This window comes from Rosa chinensis, chromosome 5 (assembly GCF_002994745.2).
Source record: "Rosa chinensis cultivar Old Blush chromosome 5, RchiOBHm-V2, whole genome shotgun sequence".
NCBI lineage: Eukaryota > Viridiplantae > Streptophyta > Magnoliopsida > Rosales > Rosaceae > Rosa > Rosa chinensis.
In genome coordinates this window covers 46,052,602-46,073,729 of record NC_037092.1, presented here as the reverse complement: position 1 = coordinate 46,073,729, position 21,128 = coordinate 46,052,602, and the positions used below count along the sequence as shown (strand labels likewise).

Below are 21,128 nucleotides of genomic sequence, written 5' to 3'. Positions count from 1 at the left end.
AGGAATTGGTTCTGGTTATGATGATCTCTGCATATGGTAATTACGCACTGCCCCTCCTCTCTTCTTCGCCTCCTCTTCAGCTCGGAATTCAATTTCTTTGCCTCACTAGTTCTAATTCTAAATATAAGAAAGCTAAACTACGCTTTTACTGTACATTTCAGAACAGATAGACAAAATGAATGAATAGTGGAATGGCGATTGTGCCCTCTGTGCTGTTGGTTATTGCACGCAATGAATAGTTCCCTAACTATTCTGCCCTTGCTTTCCCCCCACAATCTCAGGCTGCCCGTACTAGATGCTTCCATCGGTTTCTTCTTTCTTCTACAGCCGTATAACCAAGATTGACTTCCGTAAGTGGTGAGAAGAGAGAGTGTGATGCGAGTTTGCTGCCGATAAGAAAGAAAGGGACTGTGATAGAGGTCGAAAGAGACTCTGAGAGCGAAGAGGCTCTTTTGCTTTAACCACAACACTCCAATAGCTCAAGTGAAACTCGCCTGCAGTCTATTTGTTCTCTTGATTTGAAGATGAAGTTCTCTAATCTGACGATCCGTACTATACCATTTAAAAGGTAATCCCGATGTTAAAGTTTTCATCTTTGTAAGTTTTTGGCTTCTGGGTTTTAAAAGGTAATCCCCATCTTAAAGTTTCCTCGCCGATCTGCTTGATTAGAAACTTGAAAAACAAACATATTCATCAGAAGCTTGGTTGAGACGGAGGGACGAGAAGATCGAGGAGGACGAAGATGGAACTGGGTAATCGATTTTGAAGTCGTGTTTTTTTTCCAGTTTGTTCTAAGGGGCCGTGACCACTTACCCAATTTTAACCTAAAAATTGCCCACTTGCTCCACTAAGAGTTTTTTGACCCCATTTACCCAATTTAAACGCAAGTGACATTTTTACCCCCAATCAAATTATTAAACTACAAAATTCTCTCTCTCCTCCTATCAGACTCTACAAAATTCATTTTGGTTCACTTGAGGGCAATAATATGATTATTAGGAGGCAATAATATGCGTATTGGGGGGCAATAATATGATTACTGGAGGGCAATAATATGATCAATTGTGTCTGTAGTGTATTCATTTTGGTTTTGGGAGTTTATACAATTCACTGGACGGAAATAATATGATTATTAGGAGGCAATAATATGCGTATTTGGGGCAATAATATGATTACTGGGGGCAATAATATGATCAATTGTGTCTGTAGTGTATTCATTTTGGTTTTGGGAGTTTATACAATTCACTTGACGGAAATAATATGATTATTGGAGGCAACAATATGATTTTTGGGAGGCAATAATATGAGTATTGGGGGGCAATAATAACATTACTGGGGGGCAATAAATTCAGATACCGGAATCCCGACACCAGTCCGGTAGCCGGATTCAGGATTCCGGTCACCGGTCAAGGGATTCCGGTCACCGGCCGCCTTATTCCGGTCACCGGAGTCGGCAGTCGGCCACTGGTCACCGAAGTCAGGCAAGGTGGAGGATCACTTCTCCCTCTAAGTGAGAAAGAAGGAGAGGGCAAAAAAGTCCCAAAAATAAATAAAAAGAATTAAAAAAGAATTAATTGGGTAAAGGGGAAATAATCTCTTAGAGTGTTTTGGGTAAATGGGGTTAAAAAACTGTTAGTGGAGCAAGTGGGCAAATTTTAAGCTAAAATTGGGTAAATGAGCATTTCCCCTTGTTCTAATCAATTAAAGGCTTTAGATTGTTTGTTTTTGTGGTTTAATTCAGAATTTCTTTCAGGTCTTAAGATACTCTAAATGGTCCAAGTGAGGGATAGAAGAGAGGGGAAGATCTCGGCGATAATAGACCGGGTTGAAGGTAATTGTGGGAATTGGATTTGTGGTTTTGTTCTTGATTGTTTTGAATCGTTTTGTGTTTTTTTTTTCTTCTTTTGTTAAATGTTTTGTGGCTTTGATTCCGATCCTGGACTTTGAGGTATGAATTGTGAAGACTGAAGACAATACATATGGTTTGATGGCTGAAATATAGAATTGTGATTCGATTCGAATGCTTTCATCCCATGATCAGTTTATATATGTGACATTTGGTTAGGCCATGCTTTGCTCTTCATACTCTGTTAATGTGAGAAAGTGTATATTGTAAAGTTTAGGTCTTTAGGGTTTTTGATTCGAGTTTGTGATTGGTGGTTTTTGTAGGTATTTTTGCTCTTTTGGTGGCTTTGATGTTCAATTGTGTGAAGAGAGATGACATTGATTGCTCTCCTTACGAAGAGGGCGAGTGGAGGTGAGTAATTTGATCCCCAGCTCAAGATATAGGATCGAGATTTCAGTTTCAATTTTGATTCAGTATTGAAATGATTGAGTTCTAGATTTTGGTTTGTGAATGCCATTGGTGTTGTTAACGTTAGGACTCAGTACACTCCTTATGAACATTTAGATGATTCTATGCTTCAACAATTGAATGTTAGTGTAAACTGAACATTCTGTGATTCCTATTTGTGAGATTGAATTAGGTTTATCTATCTGAGGATCGGAGGGTGCATTAAATGTAGGCTTAAAAGATCATTTGACAATACAATACATTCTATTGTATTGTGTGCCAGATATTGAAGGGTTGAGTAGTTTTGATGGGGAGGTTCTTTAGTCGACCAGATTCAAATCCGGGGTTGACTTCAAGAACAACAATGTTTTGGTGGTTGGCTCTGGGAATTCTGGCATGTAAATTGCTTTGGATCTGGCAAACAATGTTGCAAAGACTTCAATCATTGTTCAAAGCCCGGTAACAAGTCAAAATCTGACTTACCTTTACATAGAAGATTTAGAGAGAACATGTTTTTTTTTTTTCCCCTACAAAAACTTATTTACAACTTCTTTTTTAGTACTGTTGGAGTTGCAGTAGCCAAATTATTTGATGCAAGATTTGCTTAAATTTTCAGGAAAGTTTCAGAAACTCAGAAATTTGAGGAGATTAGGAGAGAATTTGTATCAGCAGGTAATAATTTAACAAAGTCTGTTGATTCTAAATTATCATATCAATCTCATGTTACCAGAATAAAGACTTGAAGTGAGCATTATTCTATTCTGATTGTCAGAGTCAAGGTTGTTCACTCTTGGGAATACATGATACACCAACATTACAGGCAAAGGAAAGACTTTTTCTTGATTGAAAATTGCGGGTACATATTTAACAGTGTCTTTTGGACCATGAAGTACATAATGACACACCAGTAACTTTTTATTTTCTGTAGTAGATACGCAATTTACAACAGTGAATTATGGAGCAGTAATGTAGCTGGAAAAGAAGAAACTAGATCTACACAAATAAAAATGCAACATTTTTTTTTTCGGTGTAGCTTACTGAAATCATTCAAGTAAAACTTTTGTTTCTTATCTAATGTTCAAATTACGGCATATATTAAAGAGTGCCCCTTATATATTTAAAGTTCAAGATATCTTTTGTTTCTTCATGACCAGCTATAGACTTATAGCCTCATAGGAAAGTGAAAAACTTTAGAATAGAAGGATTGCTGCATTCGTTTGTTTACAGCATTTCATTCCTTATTCTTCCTGCTGATATATTAGGTTTCTCGGTTTGATTTGGAGTAACGTAGGACATTTGTATCTGCTTTTGGATATTATTACTTATTTCCTCTCTTTCCCTACCACATTGTATTCAGATTTTAAACATGTCAAAGGTTATATCACAGTGGAAGTTTACAAGGATGGTTCTCCAGAGGTTGTGGATAGATTTCTCGATTTATGGTAGGTATTCAATAGTAAGATGCTTATTGATAGTTATTTCTTTGTTGTACTTATGTATTCTTTGGTTTTCTGCTGAGTTTCTGAACCAGTCAAGTTCTTAAGTAAGCATCTTACTATTTTGCGGACTAGCATTTCAAACTTATTTCTTTTACTCCTTTTCTGACGACTTAGGTTTCCCTGAAACACTTTCATTCTATTTTATTTGTTGCAGGTTTTATTCAGAATCTTATCAAGAGGAAGCAACTAATTGATGCTGTTAGATGCATTTGCATCTTGCAGTTAATTGACAAGTTCTGCCAAAAAAAAAAAAAAAGAATTTATCCAACCTCTGTAAGATTAAAAGCACAGAACTCAGGATATTAACCAAAGAACAAAAAACTAAACTTTCAATCTAAACTATTCTGTTTCTATGACTAACTATTGTTACCAATTCTTGAAATGTTTTACAGGACTGCATACATGGCTCCATACACTCTAAACAAAAAAGGTCAGTTAAATGCTCTTCATCTTTGTTTACACTGTATCCCAACTGCCTCATTATACTTCGTTCATAACTTTTCATTAAATGGTTTTATCACTCTAATCTCTAGCAGATTGCATATAGATATCCATCATACTTGCCAAATAAATTTTTGATATAGATCAGTGACATGTAGAAAAAGAGAGGTTGTTCTAATGAAAGTTGGCTACCTCTGCCTTTAGAGACTATGAGTAAATGTAAATTTTCAGAAATTCATGGTTTCCATTATAATCCGAATACTTTAACGTTAAAAAAAAAAAAAATAGATGGTGGATACTAATTTTGTATGCAACACTACTGCAAAAGAACTCAGAAAGATTTCTTCCAAACTTCAAGAAAAAAGAGTAACAAGTTGATGGTTGGATCCTGAAGAACCAAAAACAAACCAGCTCAACGAATTGTATGTTCCTTTCATGAAGGGTGTGCTTTCTGCTCCATTAAATTTGTTTTAATATTTATTTTCTTTTGTTTTTTTTTTCTCAGTAATTACACTATTGGTTCATCACAACCTCAACCAACCATTACAAAGTTCATTCAGCACAAACTGGAAGAAAAAGAGGAGGAAAGAAGTGAAAACATAGGACAAAATGATCTTCTTGCACGATACAGAATAATCTGCTACCTCCAATACAAAAACAGCATCACAGGCTACATTCATAGCAACTTTGAATCTAGCTGCCACATTCATTGGCAAGAGTCACCACAACATTCATATCGGTAAGTCTGATTCTATGTTAAGAAAACAAGAGTGGTATTTTCTTCAGTAAACCTTTTCAATTTTTATTACCTAATTAAAATGATCTGACCTATAATTCAGGTCAGGTTGAAGAGATACTTGGAGATGAGGCATGTTGATGGAAAGCTGGCCTTCGAGAAGCTTATCTGCTTTACTTGCATTTGGGTAATAAGCTAAGCTAACTGATTCATTTCTTATCAATTACACTTGCTTTCAACATTTCTTTCTAATACAAATACAAACATGAAACAAATATTCGTATCATTTTGAATCAAAACTACTCAACATGAGTGGCAAATGATTAACTATCAATAACTCTGATTCATGCAAAATTCAATAGCATGTTGTTACTGTTTTTGCATTTTCATTGTGTTCAAGTGCAACTTCCGATGAATCAGCCTCTGTAATTCCACATCATAGACTGAAACTTTAGTCAACCTGTTTTCAGCTCTCTGCATTTGTTTTATTTTACTCAGATATTATCAAATTTTATCTATCCATTCATTAATATTGTTGTTACCATTTCTTTTTTCTTTATCTCACTTCAGCCACTGAAAATCTAATCCATTGTTTTCTGCGTATTTAGCCCTTGAAAAATGGATATATTCAAGAAATTCAGAAGACCAGATTTTTAAAACTCCTAGAGACATAGATTTCAAAACTTAAAGAAGTTGTGCCCCAAGGTTAGCATAATCATTCACTATACAAATCAATCACCATCATGCCTCACTTCATAAATTGCAGTCAAATCATAGATAGCCCTTCATGCGTAATAAAATTTGTCAAATGTACATTGCAGGGACTGAACCATAATCTGGATCAATTTTCAGTGAGATTAGTGGAACAACAAGCCACAAAACCTCAAATTTTCAAGCCAACATTTATCAAACACTTCTCATTATTGTGTTCTATTTATAGCATCATTAAACTATACATACCAAGTTTGATTTGAAGTTATTAATTCCAGTGAGAACTTCATGTAACGTGTTCTAATCATGCAGCTAAAAATTCAAAAGCTGTACCAACCTCAAAGGCTATGTACATCTTCTGAATTCTTTAACTGCATGATTAAAACAGGTTACACGAATTTCTCCACCGGAATCAATAAATTCAAACCAAACCAAATCTGTAAATTTCAACAAAACATTTAAACTTCAGTTATTCCAATAACATATAACAATAATTCCCGCAGCAAAGCGCGGGCACTCTTTCTCGTATATTGCAATTTTGATACATTCTCTATATACTAAACGTGAGTTGCACTGTTTTACTGTTCATAAGAGCTACAGTGCCTTGGGGTCAAAAAAGATTGTTCTGCCCTCCTTTGAGATATTTTTGTTGTTGTAGTGTGTATCGATGGATCTTCTTCTCTCTTCTAGAGCCCTCTACTGTAATCCCTCCCTCACACCCTAAAGTCAAAATCCACCTCAAAACCCAAAAATCACAACAAAAAAGAGCAACAGAGAGAGAGTTGTGAGCAGCAAGAACAGGACCATAGCTTCCAAAACAGAGCCGACCAGAAGCTTCAAAACCAGAGCCGACCCAGACGAGCACAAAGCCACCATCTTTGCTGCACAGTAGTGAAGGTTGACCTGGGATTGACGACGAAGAGACTCTTTGGTTGATCATGAACTTGACTTGGTTTGCTTAAATCTCGGACTCCTCCTCTGCAAATCAGCTCAGGTTTCTATTCTCAATTTTTTGTCTTTCTTGTGTGTTTTTACTGATCACCAAACACTGTGGTGAGAGGACATTGATGTTTGTATTTTGACCATACTAGGACATTGGATGAAAATTTGTAATTCATTGCTGGCACATTGTTTTGATAGTAGGTTGGAATTGTTCAAACTTCATTGACGTTGGGCAATTTGTGCAACGTCATCATTTCCATTCGGCTGTAGACGAATTTGCTTTGTCTATGTTGCTTTGTAGTCCTCTGTCTAAGTTGCTTACTGTTCGCTTTATCTGTGTTTCACATTATGGAATTGTTATTTGATAGTGGGTTGGAAGAGGTTGTTGATTGTTTGTTTTGATACTATGATCATTGTTTTGGAGTCGTTAGTTTTGTTTGATGACCATGTTTACGATGATTGGTATAGTAAACTACTGGGTGTCATTGATTGCAGTTTTTGTTTCTATTTTTCTGAATTTTTGCTCTTTTTAATTTTTGGGCAGTGAAATATGTGTTCTTCAGTCCAGAGAAAGAGGCGAGATGAAAGAAAGGGAGAAGAGAACCCGGGAAGAAGGAAGAGAAAGAGAAGAGACAGACCGGAAGCTCTTGACTAAAACAACACAAAGTGGAAGGTATTTGTGGTTTTGTGAGAATTTGATTTGAATTTTTTTCTGGGTTGTATATTTGATTGGTCAATGATTAGATGCTTGAAAATTGAATACTTGGATATTGGGTTCTTATTGATTTTGTTTGCAGGTTTCGCTTGCTATTTTTGTTATTGCGTTTCACTTTATGAGTATTGTTGTTTTCAGTTTTCCATTATTGAAATGATTGAGGCTGAATTAGTGTGGTGTTTCCAGTCAAAAACATAATTGTATCCTGCAAGTAGTTTCACAGTTGTTTACAATCGTTATCTACTCATCGGATTATGGCTCTTTCATGGAATTGTTTAGTTGGTTTTCTAGATTTGTGGATTCTGCAGACGATTCTTAATATCTGTAAAACAGTAAGCTTAGAAGTAATGTGGGGAAATTCCTCTTAGAGATCTGTAAAACAATAAGCTTAGAATTTTCGCTTGATCTCATCAATATTAGACAACTTTGATTGGGACCTTTGAGGAATGTGCAGTTGAAATGGCACATCTCAAAGGTAAATTTTTTTTTTTTTTGGGATGAAATTGCACTTTCATTTCCCCAAGGAGATGAGAGACAAAGCTAGGTTTTTTGACAGCTCCTGCAGTTTATGTTGCTGTTTTTAAAGAAAATCTGACACTGCCCAATCGCCATTTCCGTGTATCATCTTAGCCAAAGCTAGCTTTCTCTTAAAATATGCAAAAGGAAAGTTTTTATCTGCAAATATGAAAGTTTAGAACATTGATTTTTGAAAAATGAAATCTTTAAGCAAAGGCCTCCCATCTGGTTTCTTTTGATAGCTCTCTGGCTCTTACCCGAGAGCGCCTACTAACTCCAATATGTAATCTAATCAAAAACGTCTTTTAGCTCATTTGTTTTGTGCGCGAGTCTTCAAGGTCTTTACTCTGCAAAGTTTAAGTTCTTTACCTTTCCATAGCAGTTTAAGTTTGATTACATTTGGCGGTTTGCTTTGGCTCTTGCTTTTGTCTAAAATGTCGTTATTAACGATTGTAACTAAAGGTTCTCATAATTAATATAATATCGGATATGATGGAAGAAGTTCAAAGTGAAACAATTTGAATTGTTTTGGATTACAAATATACTTCATTTCAAATTCATTGATATCACGTAGAGCCTGTGAGATGGCTCGATAGTTAGTTTATTGTTTGAATGCCTTTCTGCCTCAAAATGGAATATTTTCTCAAACTAAGGGGCAGAAAAAAGAGTTGTATTCTTGCCATAAATGCATTTTGGATTGCAGGACTCTTTGCTTTATGGTTAGTTAGGATATTTCTGCTCAGGTTTGTGATCACCTTTGAATTATGTTATCAATTGTTTTGAACCAAAGAACATGCATAGATATAGTTTGCATAAAATCTGACACTAGACATCTATTAAACAGCACCAACAATCTGTATTAGTTGCTAGATAAGACTGAACCATATTTCAAACTAAGAATCTATTAAAGGGATGCAAGTCTGGTTTTTTTTTTTTCCTTCTTTTCAGAGTTATTTACTTTCAATTTGTGAAATTTGATGCTTCTCTTTTTTAATTTCTCCTTCTTATGGAATTCAAAATTCAATATATCTGTATGAACTTGAGTCAGAATAGGAAGATCATATTACTCTACCAAAACTTACAAACTCTGCCTACATTTTGTACCTTCTGGTAATGATTATTACTGGGATTTTAGTTTGCTTCTTAATGTCATTCTAAAAGGTCAACTATAGTACTCAGCTCTTAAAATCTGATTTGAGTATCTCCTACACTACAGTTCACAAATCAAAATGAGAAAAAAAAAAAAAGCTAATATGTATCTTATACTCTGTAATTATTATTTTGTCTCAGGGAGCGTAAACTTCACCATGAGTGCTGCAATATAGAACACCAAATTTGAGGTAATCCCTTTTTCTCCATTATCCAATTCATTATTCCAACTAAAGTACTACTCTTTTTACTCTATGTTTTATGAGAAGTTGCTAGAGATTAAAGAGGTGGCTTATTAATTGGTGTAAAATTTGCAATAGTTGGTTCACCAAGAGTATTCTGACCTTCTGCATTTCTTTCTTTTTTCTTTTTCCCTTTTTTGTTCTTGCTATATAAACTTTACATAAACTTTGTGTTCAGATTAAAATCTGATTTGAGTATGGATGCTGTGCTTCTTTTTATAACTGTTACAGGTTCTGATCTGATCTCTGACCAATCCTGTGGCAAATCTTTTAAGAAAGGAACAGGAATTTGCTGCTGAGTAATATGACTCACAAGTCAGAAACTCAAACCCCTTTATGACTAAAAGGGATTCTTAACTAATGTAATCTGATGTGAATCAGCTTTAATGAATGATAATTAATCGAACCAAAGCTCTAGAGTAACGGCCAAGCTGGTTATCTTTGGATGCTGCATTTTTATGAGATTGGATATTTCAATGAGATATTTATACTCTTTAATTATTATTTTGTCTCAGGAAGCGTAAATTTCACTACAGTTCACCATGCATACTTCTTTTTTCTTTTCTTTATTCCCTTTTTATTCTCGCTATATAAACTTTGTGTTCAGATTAATTTTATTAGTTTATTTGTTTCTGTTTTGTAGGTTCTATGCAAAAAAGTGTTGCTGTCATAAAATGTTATAAGATCAACCATATTATCATGTACAAAAGCAATTCCTCTTTTAAACAACTGTGTTCCCGCAACAAAGCGCGGGTATACTGTCTAGTTTTGTACTATATTTCAATGGATCTCCAGTTCTCATGTCTTTTGTTCTCACCTCTTCTTTGTCTATTGTGGTTATAAATTTTTAAACTGTTTCCATAATATAAAAGCTACTCCATTGGATCGGAGATGCACCTGTATGAACCTATTAAGGACCAAATTGCGAGTTAAAACCTTCTGTCATTCATTTAAATCTCATTGCAGCTAGTTGTGTGGCAGAGAGTCCTGTAAAGTGGAGTTTTCTTTATATTTGCTGTTTGACAGAACAAGAACATGAAACTCTGATGTGTGACAGAAATAGGAATTAAGTAACCAAGTTAACAAATTTGATATTGAAAAACAATTGCACAGCTAAAGAGAGAAGAACCAATGTGATGTTGATTTCATTCGATAGAAATTGATTTACAAAGTAGTGTGTATAACCCATTAACTGGTTTAAGAATGAAAAAATGTACATTAGATACATGGAGGAGTAAAAAATTAAAATAAACTATCTAAGAAGTGGTACTCCTAGCTCCTGTAACCAGATTATCAAAGAAGTGGTACTCCTGTAACCAAATTGAAGTTGTTGCCCTCCTGCCAAGTTGGAGTTGGGGTTTGTCCAAGTAATTCATCCATAGTAAATAAATCACGCTCATCATCAACAAACAGCTCTGGATAAATCTCAGGATAATAACAATCTTGATCGTCAACAAATGGATAGGGCAACACTAGTTGCAGCAGTCCATGATCTTGATCCAACTCGTAATTGGTCTCTTCCACTTTATTCTGATCAACAGTACTGCTGCCTTCTTGTTCCTCCTGATGACAACTCTCTTCCTTTTTCTGCTTTTTCGATTTAGGCTTTCTGGGTTGATCCACAATGCTCTTTCTCTTTTTGTCATTAACTCTTGTATTTTCAACAACATTGCTCCCCTGAGCAGTTGGGGTTGGTGGTGCCTTTCTAGGGTTCTTTCTCAAAGTGCACAGTACAAAATCAGAATCATCATCAATGAGCTGAAACTCTTGCATCAACCAAGCCTCGTTGTGACGAGAATCACAACCGCCCTCGTATCGGAACTCCCTCTTTAGCCCAATAACAACACCATCATCCTCAACTTCTCTCGAATATTGACCGCTCCAAGTGCCGGAACCCACTTTCCGATCAAATCGCTTGGCGGTGGGACTCAGCCTTCTCCGATGGGTGAAGAAATAGAGAGTCTTTTCATCCTCCACTTTCTTGAACTCACCGCCGCCGTAGATTTGCCAGACAACCCAGGGCTCATTGTCTCCGTAAAAATGAGGACAATCGGCGACGAAATCGGAGTGAAAGTGGTCACCCATGGCAATCCTGCTGTGGAGATAGTAATCGAGGAGTTCGTGGTCTGTGGGATGGAACCTGACCCCGACTGGGAGGCTGATGAGCGAATTGCCATGTTGCAGAAATGGAAAGAATTTCAGAGAGAAAAAAGAACTAGGGTTTCGGGAAGGAAAGAATTTCAGAGAGAAAAAAGAACTAGGGTTTCGGGAATTGGAGAATTGGAGAATTGAGAGAGAGAAGAGTGAAGAGTCTTCGTGGGGGTTTTATAAAGAGGCTAATCCTAATCCTAAACGGAGTTGGAACACTTTCAAACGCGGTTCTTTTTTACAACTCATTCACACGCGGTATTGTTTGCAACGGTCACAAATAAAAGAATTAGGGTCTCGGGAAAGCAAGAGAACTGGAGAATTGAGAGAGAGCAGAGAGGAGTGAGGAGAGGAGAGGGACGAGCGGGGGTTTTATTTATTTATTATAAACAGAGGGAGGTTAATCCTAATCCTAATTGGTCATGGAAACAAGTCAAAAAGTCAACACTTCACTGGATTATTTTCCTGATACAGTCACTGTAGCCACATGATCGAAATGAATGTTGAATTCCAAGAAGTCACAATTACCATTTACCAAGATAGGAAAAGCCATTTCATTTTGTGTACCATTACCGTAAAAGAAGATTTTTTTTTGAAAAGCTTGCGACTTAATGAGGACACAAAATCAAACTTAAGAGCCTAAAAAATACTGAACTAAACCAAAGAATTTTCTGAGCAGCGAAGCATTCATTTGGGTAAGGCTGGTGACCTTGTGCAATAGAGGCCTAGTTTGGCCTCGAGTTCAACTTGGATTAAGCAACTTATTTCTCAATTTAAGTCGCTGAAGCTGTTTGGTAAAATAACAACCATCGATTATAATCAGAATCTCCCACTTCTCTGGGTATAATCTACAAGCTGCTATATTGGTGCTTCTAGAAGCAGGGATTTCAAAAGTTGAGATCACTTCTTGACTTTACCTAGATTACCCTCATCTAATATGTTATATTGTCTGATCTCATTTTACCATTCGAGACTGAACCAAAAGATATCGACGCCAATACAAAAAGAAACTCTCCTGCTCTAAGTTCTCTCCATCTACATATCTGCAGATGATCACTCCTTTACAAACTTATTTGGTAAGGCTATGTTGTTTTTGGATTTCATATGAGTCTAAAAAGTCAGTCGCTTGAATTAAGCAACTCTGTTTCTCTTGGATTTCATATGAGTCTAAAAAGTCATTTGCTTGGATTTAGGGTTGTATGTGTGATTCTTGGTTATCTTCTGTAATATTTTCATATTTCTCTCATCTATAAGGAGGAATGATGCTTTGAAGTTTCCTAAACCTCTCAATGATAATGACTCAAATTATGCAACTTCAAAATTAAAATTGAAATTATATTTTGACATGGAAATATTATATTGTAGATGCTGGTTACCACAAATGAGGTATCATCTTCCACAATTTCAATTCGGCAACGAACCTACAGGTATTTAACCACATGAACTTAGCTTTTAGGAGAGTCGTTGAGCATATTTTTGGAGCATGGAAAAAAAATTAAGATTTTAAAAGACATGCCTAGCGGAAACTATTTCATTAGTACTTTTTTGATCAAAATATTTTGGTTTTGGTACATAAAAAACTTGGCAAAAGTTATGTAGTACCCAAAATTCACTACCTCAATCAGTACAAGCATCCAAAACACGATATTATACCATCCTTGATTTATATTATTGAGTAGCCAACTTGTGGTCTGGTATACCAAATCAGTGACTGCGGTGTAAAGATAATACCCTATTGCAAGCAACACTGAAATCAAAGCAGTGGAAGTACTTTTCAATGATTTTGAGAACTCTTCATAGCATAATGAAACTTACCATAGGGTGAACAGGAGCGCCAATAAATCCGGTTGGATTGTGAGAGTAAGTTCTCTGACCGTTCCACGTACATCATCTCCTTTCTATTAGGGAAGACACAATTAATTAGGGCAATAATAGTTATGATGTGTCCAATCCTTATCTCTTGAGGGGTGCTAGACGTCATCCTATGAGTTTCTTCCACATAGGTGGAATAAGGCGGTCAAACACGAGAATAGAGATGGATGTGGAAAAAAGGTTGAACACTAGGAATGAAGCAACATGGACTTGATGTGTAGACTAAGGTGTCTATCCACGGTTAGGGTTTGGAGTATAATAAGGTGGTGTTTGTTACATGGGATTTGACGGGATTGGACGAGGATATCTAGTTTAATCCTAGTTATTCCATGTTTGGCAGCAAGGAGGACTCTTTTTAATGAGACTCCACAGTCCCAAAGACACCCCCAACACCTTCTACCACAAACCCATCAAAAACCATGAGATTGTGGAAACCACTCTCACTCGATCTACTCTTCCTTTCTGTTCGTCGTTCTCTCATCATTCTCAACCTGCAATTCAACCCCGTCCCATCTATCACTTCATTCCCACACCCCTATGGAGGCGCCGTTACTCGCCACCCAACCAAACACAGCTCCCACGCAGACTGGGTGATGGAAAACCTCATAAAAGATCCCGAAATTGAGCCATCAGCAGTGCGAGGTTCTCAGTCACAGATTGACTTCTTCAAGTACCGCCATCGTCAACCCGAAACCACCGTACCCGACGGTGGCTGAAAACCTAGAAACCAATTCTTCCAAAACATAATCAAATTTGAAAATCAGTGATTAATGCTCTTTGGGCCACCCAAAGATTGAAGCTTTTGCATCGATATGTCATTCAACAGTGATTAATATGCTCTTGAGGGATGAAATTTTCTAGAGGACTTTGGAGGAGTACAGAGATTGCGAGATTCAAATTGGGATGCATTTTCTGTGCTGATAAATGAGTATTATATGCTGGCATTGCCATGTAATGTGTTTGGGGTTGCTGAGTGAACTTTGAAAACAGAGAAAAGTTTTCCTCTTCAGTTTCAAGATGTTGTTCTTAAATAAATAGAACTTGACCCAATTTGAAACATTTGGTTATAATGGCATTACTGAGCATTGGAATCTCAATTGACAGTGTCAAAAATTCAAACTTTACAAGCTATGTTCTGTGTGCTGTAACTTTCAGCAATTTAGTGTGGAATGAATGTTACTAGTTCTTGGGATTTTTCATTTTAAGAAGAGTTTATAGATGGATTTGTGATTGCATTATTTGATTGTTACATTTCCACAGGTCTAGTAGGTAATATGGAGCCATTTTCTCTACACTTAGAATTGAAGGTTGGAGCTTTGATGAGTTTCTCTGATAAAACAAGGCAATACAGCAGCCTTTGTGTCCCACGTAGCAACAAATATGAATCATGGCTTAGTATAGCATAGCCCAGGTTGTAGGAGTCCAGGACTATTATAAAAAAGAAGGAGGGGTATGACAGTCCTGCGAAACAAATAGCACCTAAGGGTGTTGAAAATGTCTATTGGAGTACTTAAGAAGATGCCAATAGACCACAGTGGCATGATCTTGATTAGGGTCTTGAGGCCTTCCATTTCTTTTACGGTGCATAACCTCCAAGAATTTCCATATGTGTTCAGATTGCCTTTTTTTTTTTTTTTTTTTTTTAAGTTTTTAAAGCTACACGGTTCAAGAATCTACTCTTACAATGTGCATACATCAAAATCTTCATAATTAGTAGAATTGAATAATGAGTATTTTCTTTATTTCCTAGGCCTTACCTATCATATACCACGGATGCGTGGTTACTCCTATGCATGTAGACACTATCAATGTACAGCTAGTAGAAATTCAATATGAATTAAATTCCTATTTAGTTGGAATACTAGGCAAAAAGCCCGCGCGGTGCTGCAGGTGTGCTATAGATATCGTTGAATTTACATCGAAGCTATAGTATACCAGATTCCAAATCTGGTATCTTAGCCATATGTCAAAGACTATACATGCTAACCAAAAATCTGGTGCCTTTTCCAGATACTAAATCTGGTATTTTAGCTAGATTTTCAAAAACACATGCTAACCAAGTAGTTGTTTATGTACATTGTGCAAAAAATGGTTAGGCTTGGCCAAAACATGTGAAGGCTGGTAACTATTTACATTAAGTCTTCAGCTGAGTCTTCAACTGTTCATTAAAAAAGGATTAATGACCTTGAATACTTTTTTGACATGAGGCTTGGCCAATTTTACTTGTCCCAGCTTGTAACTTACATCCAAGTAAATTATTCATGCACCCATTATCAACTGCACCTTGTAACATTAACTGCTTCCTCTTGTCTGATTTTAGCTGTGATGCTCCTACTACATACGGCAAACAATTTCACAATAAGAATTTGATATGAATGAGAAATTCAAAACATATTTGGACCAGCACTATTAAAACACAAAACAAAAAGCAATCACCTTGAATACTGCTATGAACAGAACCTTCTAACATTAATCGCCTTCTCTTGTCAGATTTTGATCCTGATGCTTGTTTGTCAAGTGGATTAGTAGCAACATCATAAAATGAATGGATGCTGCCACTATTAGCACAGAAGATCCATCTCTGCAGGCCCGGCAACTACACACGCCATCGATTGGGATCCATGGCCACCGTCGATCCCAGAAGCCAGCAGCATGAATCGATGACCGAACCAGTGAAGCACGCTCACCCATCTCACTATCCCAGCCGAACCAACTGACGGAACCCGAGCCAAAACCTTCCGACAATCCCATGGGCATTAGATCTCCCGTCCGGCAGCAAAACCATGATGACGGTGTGGCCGGAGGCCATCCCCTACGTCCGGGTGCCGCCGGACGAGAACGAGATTGCAAACTGAGGGTCTTAGGGTTTTTTTTTATCACAACTTAAGCTTATGTTCGTATATGAATGCTTTAATGAGTATGTAGTGAAATTGAAAAATGAAAATAGATAAGGAAAATAATAAGAAATACAATCTTGTTTAAGGATATCTCTATTTGTGTTTGGCCCAAACTCTGGGTTACTTGACCAAGTGGTAATAGGGTTTAATTAGAAGAATCTAGAGATTATCTTTCCTTGTATGATTCAGACTCTATACATTGTAATCCTCTATATAAAGAGGCCCCTATTATCAATGAGAATACACAGCAAATTTCTCTCAGTTTCTTATTCCCTAAAACAAATCTAATATTATTGAATTGGAAAGTCTATATAAAATAAATATAATATTTTTTGGTATAATTATTGTCCTTAATAGTCATTTTATAGTAGGTTATATATGTAATTTAATAATTCATAATAGAGTGAGGTCAAGTGAGCAGATTTGGAGGTCCCAATAGAAACTCTCAAATAAAATACTCTGACCATCTCCCACATTCCATCTAATGCCCTAGGAAATTAAGACTCTAGCGTCTAGAATACCTTTTCAAGCTAAAGAGTTCAAGGCCTTTTTCTGAACAGTTAAAAAGTGATTATGCTTCAAATACTTTCTACTAACTAACTGAACCCACCAATTATGAGGTTGAGTTAAGATTTTGTAGCCTAATTTGGCTAAAGCACCTTTAGATTTGGGAAGACAAACTTGATTGCAATCATCATGACCTTGTAACTTACCCCAGAAGAACTTCCTGAACTCTTTATTAATTCTGCCAGAAAGACTACGAGGACATTTAAAACAAAAAAGAATATGATTAGGCATTCCAGAAAGATTAGATTTAAGCAAGGTCAACTTACCTCCTCTAGAGAGAGTATGAGCTTTCCAACCTGCTAACTTTTTCTGAATTTTAACTATAAGGACGTTAAAGTTAAGAGGATCTTTCCAACAAACTATATTCTGAACTCCAAGGTATCGACCAATAGAAGGTTTATGTTGGATTCCGAGATAGCAAGCAATATCTCTTTTAAAAGATGCAGAAATGTTATTAGCAAAGTAAATTGTGGACTTATGATAATTTATTTGTTTTCCTGATGCTTTAGAAAATAGAGTTAAAGTATTTTTGGCAGCAGAATGAGAAGCTTTTGTGAAAATAAGACAATCATCCGCAAACATAAGATTAGAAATTTTGAAACCATGAGTAGAAGTGAAAATGCCAACAAGAGTTATTGACTTAGTAGTAAGATCATTGAGTTTCCTAATGAAGGGTTCAATAGCAAGAATAAATAAATAAGGTGAAAGAGGGTCTCCTTATCTAATTCCTCTATTAGGCCGAAAAAATCCCTGAGGACAACCATTAAGGAGAATGGAAAAAGAAACAGTACGTAAGCAGTTTGTAATAAGACTAATCTGTTTTAGGGAAACAGAATTGAGAGAAATTTGATGTGTCATCTCATTGATAATAGGGGCATCTTTATAATAGAGGATTACAATGCATAGAATCCAAATCATACAAGGAAAGTAATCATACATTGAATAGGAATCTAGATCCTTCTAATGTAACCCTATTACTACTAGGTCAAGTAACCTAGAGTTTGGGCCAAACACAGAATAGAGATTTCCTTGAACACTCCCCCTTGTGTTGCCCAAACGCGGTGCTTTTCTCGTTGCCTCTTTAAAAACCTTGCCGAGTAACAAAAACCCAGTGGGATAAAAATAACCTCGGTCAAAGGGGAAAAAGAGCACAACACACCCTTCACATTTCGAGACCATACATGTAGACATCTCCCCCTAGTGTCTGCATCTCCCCCTGATGACTACGGTCATGGGAGTTCAGATAACTTCCGCAAATGATGCTACCAACATGTTTCTCAAAAGTGGAATTTAGGCAATGACTTGGTGAATAAGTCTTCCACACTGTCCTCAGATTGAACCTAGTTCACTTTGATCTGGAGGAGAGACTGCTGTTGCTGATTATGCTTGGTGTTGTCGCTTTTGATGTAGCCTTGCTTCATTTGTTCAAAACAAGCAGCATTATCCTCATAAATGCTTGTAGGCTCATCTGTGGTAGACTTCAAACCACAATTGTTCGAACATGCGTAATCATGGATCCAAACCATAAACATTCACGAACCATTTCGTGAAGAGCAATAATCTCTGCATGGTTCGAAGATATAGCGACTAAGGTCTGTTATGTAGACCTCTAGGATATCACGGTCTTTTCCCATGGTGAACACTTAACTAGTTTGGGAATGACCTTTGTATGGGTCAGAGAGATACCTAATATTAGCAAAACCTTCCAAAACACATGTTGCTTTGGGATGGGGATAGCAGACGCATGCCAGTGTTGGCTGCGTTCTTGGTGTGTGATGGGTTCGAATCTATCGTCTCTCTGTAGGGATAGAACAAGCCCATATCAATCGTACATCTCAAGTATCGAAAGATATCTTTTACACAAATCCAATGGCGTCGCGTTGGCGCAGAGCTATATCTAGCTAACAAGTTCACAACGTATGAGATGTCCGGTCTTGTGTATGGAGCTAAGTACAATAATGCGCCTATTGTACTTATGTAGGGCACTTCTGCCTCTAGCACATCTTCATCATCATCCTTCGGACGAAGAGGTTCCTTTTCAGGATTAAAACTACGGACGATTATGGGGGTGCTTGAAGGCTTGACCTTGTCAAAATGCATAAGCATCTATCAACACGATGCTCAAGTTCCAAACTGAGACATGATCGTGTTCTCCCAAAACCTTTCATCTCGAAATCGGATTTCAAGTGTTCAGCGGTTTCCCTTAACTCTTGAAGGGCTTCCAATGAAGATCATGTCCAACATGAACGGCAATATAATCCGAAACTAGTTATGGAAACGCGCGGGCATATCCCTTCCCAATCAAGTAGTCACTTTAGTAAGCGTTTCAACCTCTTTGTAAAACGCGCTCCGTGGTCTAGAGCCACTTGACTTGGGTAAATGAAGTTCACTGTGAACCTTCTTGTATATTCCGTATCTAGATCCCCATAGAGATACGTAGTGACCACATTTGTAAGCTGCATGTTCAGTTATTTGGAAACTACCAAACTGACAAGGTAGTGGAGTGCAATGACATCCATTACGAGAGAATATGTCTCATCGTAGTCGATTCCAGGGTGTTTTGTGAGAAGCCTTGCGCCATAAGGCGAGATTACTATCTCTTTTTCTCATCACGCTTTCTAACGAAGACCCATTAGTCAACATATTTTATGATAGGAGGTGTTGGCAACATCGGCTCGAAAACCTTCCTCTTCGTTAGAGAATCCATCTTAACTTGGATCGCATCTTTCCATTTAGGCCAAATTTCTCTACGTTGGCATTCATTCATCAACGGAGCGTGGTTCGATATCATCTGATTCAACAAACTCATGCGCAACAAAATGCGCAACTACATCATCAATTATGTTGGAGTTTCTATCCCAAGTCTCACGTACACTAGTGTAAGTTTCATAGAGCTCTATATTCTCAGGAATAAGTTCTGACGTTGAGGCATCCCCCAACGATAACCATAACTCGGAAGATTCTCATGAGACGGATTTTGAGTCACTACACCAAAAACATTAACACACAACACTTTTTGCACAACGAAAAAAAAAGAAAGTGTTGTGTGATGAAGAAAAGTGAATCACACAACACGTTTACAAAACTTACGTTGTATAAGGTGGTTAAAATTCTGAACTTTTTAGCTAGTAGATCATTGCACAACAGTTATAAGAATAGTTCGTTGTGTGAATGAAAAAAAAAATAGCTGTAGATTTCCCTCCTAGATCGACCCCAAATTTGGCTCCAAATTGGTACTTCATTGTACAACAGAATAGTTAAATCTGTTGTATGAGTGTAGTTTGCAAATTGTCACACAACAGTTTTTGTTTTTGGTGTTGTATGATCAAGGAAAATATATTAGAGGTTTTGATGCATCTCCATACGCCACTCATTCCTTTGCTCCCAAATTGAACTTTACTTACACATAGCGGGAACTTTCCCTCCTTGCTGCCACAACTCAAATTTAATTTGTGCGGAATCAGACAACACATAGCAAAGTTATGTTGTCTGATACATGAATACAAAATAAAAATAGCCAACAACCGGTGCGTTTGACAACTTAATTGGCTAGGGCTAGTGACTTTTGTCTCTCACTTTGTTTATTTCCAACACCCAGACAGATAACCTCAAAGCACTATTTCTTCATCACTCTTCTTCTCTCCCCGAAAGACAAGTACCTTCATCTCCATCCACAACAAACCTCCGTGTCCGACTCAAATGAAAATCGGGCTTCCAATCGAAGCGCCGAGTGGATTTCACCATCTCTCCACTGAAACCTGCATCCTCGATCCCTAATCATCAACCCCTCAGCTCTTGACCCCAAAATTTCGTCAACCATCAAAACCCTAACTCGCTCTCTCTAACTTATTACCCATGCGGGGTCCCCATCGCTCTGAGCGCAAGGTCAGTGAAGCAGCAAAAACAAAATCGAAACTCTACAGGCGGAGAAGGACTCCCTCATCAAATCGAACAAGGCCACCTAGCAGACCATGTGGGAGTGTGGGACTGGAAGCAACAACTCTACGCTGAAGCCAACACCGACTCTGCTCTCATCCCTCTCGCCAGACTCAAAGCCATCTACAGCGAAGCCCTACTTCCCCAATTGGTACGCTGTCACTGCTTTGGTCTCTTTTACATTTGGGTTCAGGGATTTAGGGAATCGAGGTCCGATTGGTTTTTGTTATTTGATTTGTTTCAATGGATTTTTGGAGCAGTTAAAGAGGATTCCAAATCTACCGAAGCTAAATTTGTGGCCTCCATTCTCTCGAAGAAGCAAAAGCAGAAGCAGAAAACCACCAAGCTCGGAAGCTCCAGAACCCACATCAACAGCTTCCTCAAGCTCCTCTCCTACATCACCCTAACCTCACCGCCTTAGTACATCGTCGAATCTCTCCTCTCCATCCAAGCCTTCTTCACTC

The 21,128-nt window shown here is 37.3% G+C and overlaps 1 protein-coding gene and 1 long non-coding RNA gene across 16 annotated transcripts; one reads left to right on the top strand and one right to left on the bottom strand.

The window, feature by feature from the left end:
- Window positions 1–265: 265 nt before the first annotated feature.
- LOC112165490 lies at window positions 266–10,193 on the top strand. 15 transcript variants are annotated; one of them, XR_005799887.1, is made up of 17 exons: window positions 266–568; window positions 670–752; window positions 1,754–1,831; window positions 2,170–2,257; window positions 2,577–2,752; window positions 2,910–2,965; window positions 3,066–3,149; window positions 3,651–3,735; window positions 3,947–4,065; window positions 4,185–4,222; window positions 4,739–4,972; window positions 5,078–5,156; window positions 5,578–5,674; window positions 5,791–6,674; window positions 7,167–7,295; window positions 9,144–9,193; window positions 9,888–10,193. It is a non-coding gene; the product is annotated as an uncharacterized LOC112165490 (long non-coding RNA). The 15 variants fall into 15 exon arrangements; XR_005799883.1 differs by having other exon boundaries at window positions 5,073–5,156; XR_005799884.1 differs by lacking the exon at window positions 5,578–5,674 and adding an exon at window positions 3,225–3,344 and having other exon boundaries at window positions 5,073–5,156.
- A 344-nt stretch (window positions 10,194–10,537) lies between these two features.
- On the bottom strand, window positions 10,538–20,472 carry LOC112203934 (NAC domain-containing protein 101-like). The gene is made up of 2 exons (XM_040505881.1): window positions 20,388–20,472; window positions 10,538–11,556 (listed from the first exon to the last, which is right to left on the bottom strand). The coding sequence occupies exons 1-2, from the start codon at window positions 20,470–20,472 to the stop codon at window positions 10,538–10,540; spliced, it is 1,104 nt and encodes a 367-aa protein (XP_040361815.1).
- Between the last annotated feature and the right edge of the window lie 656 nt (window positions 20,473–21,128).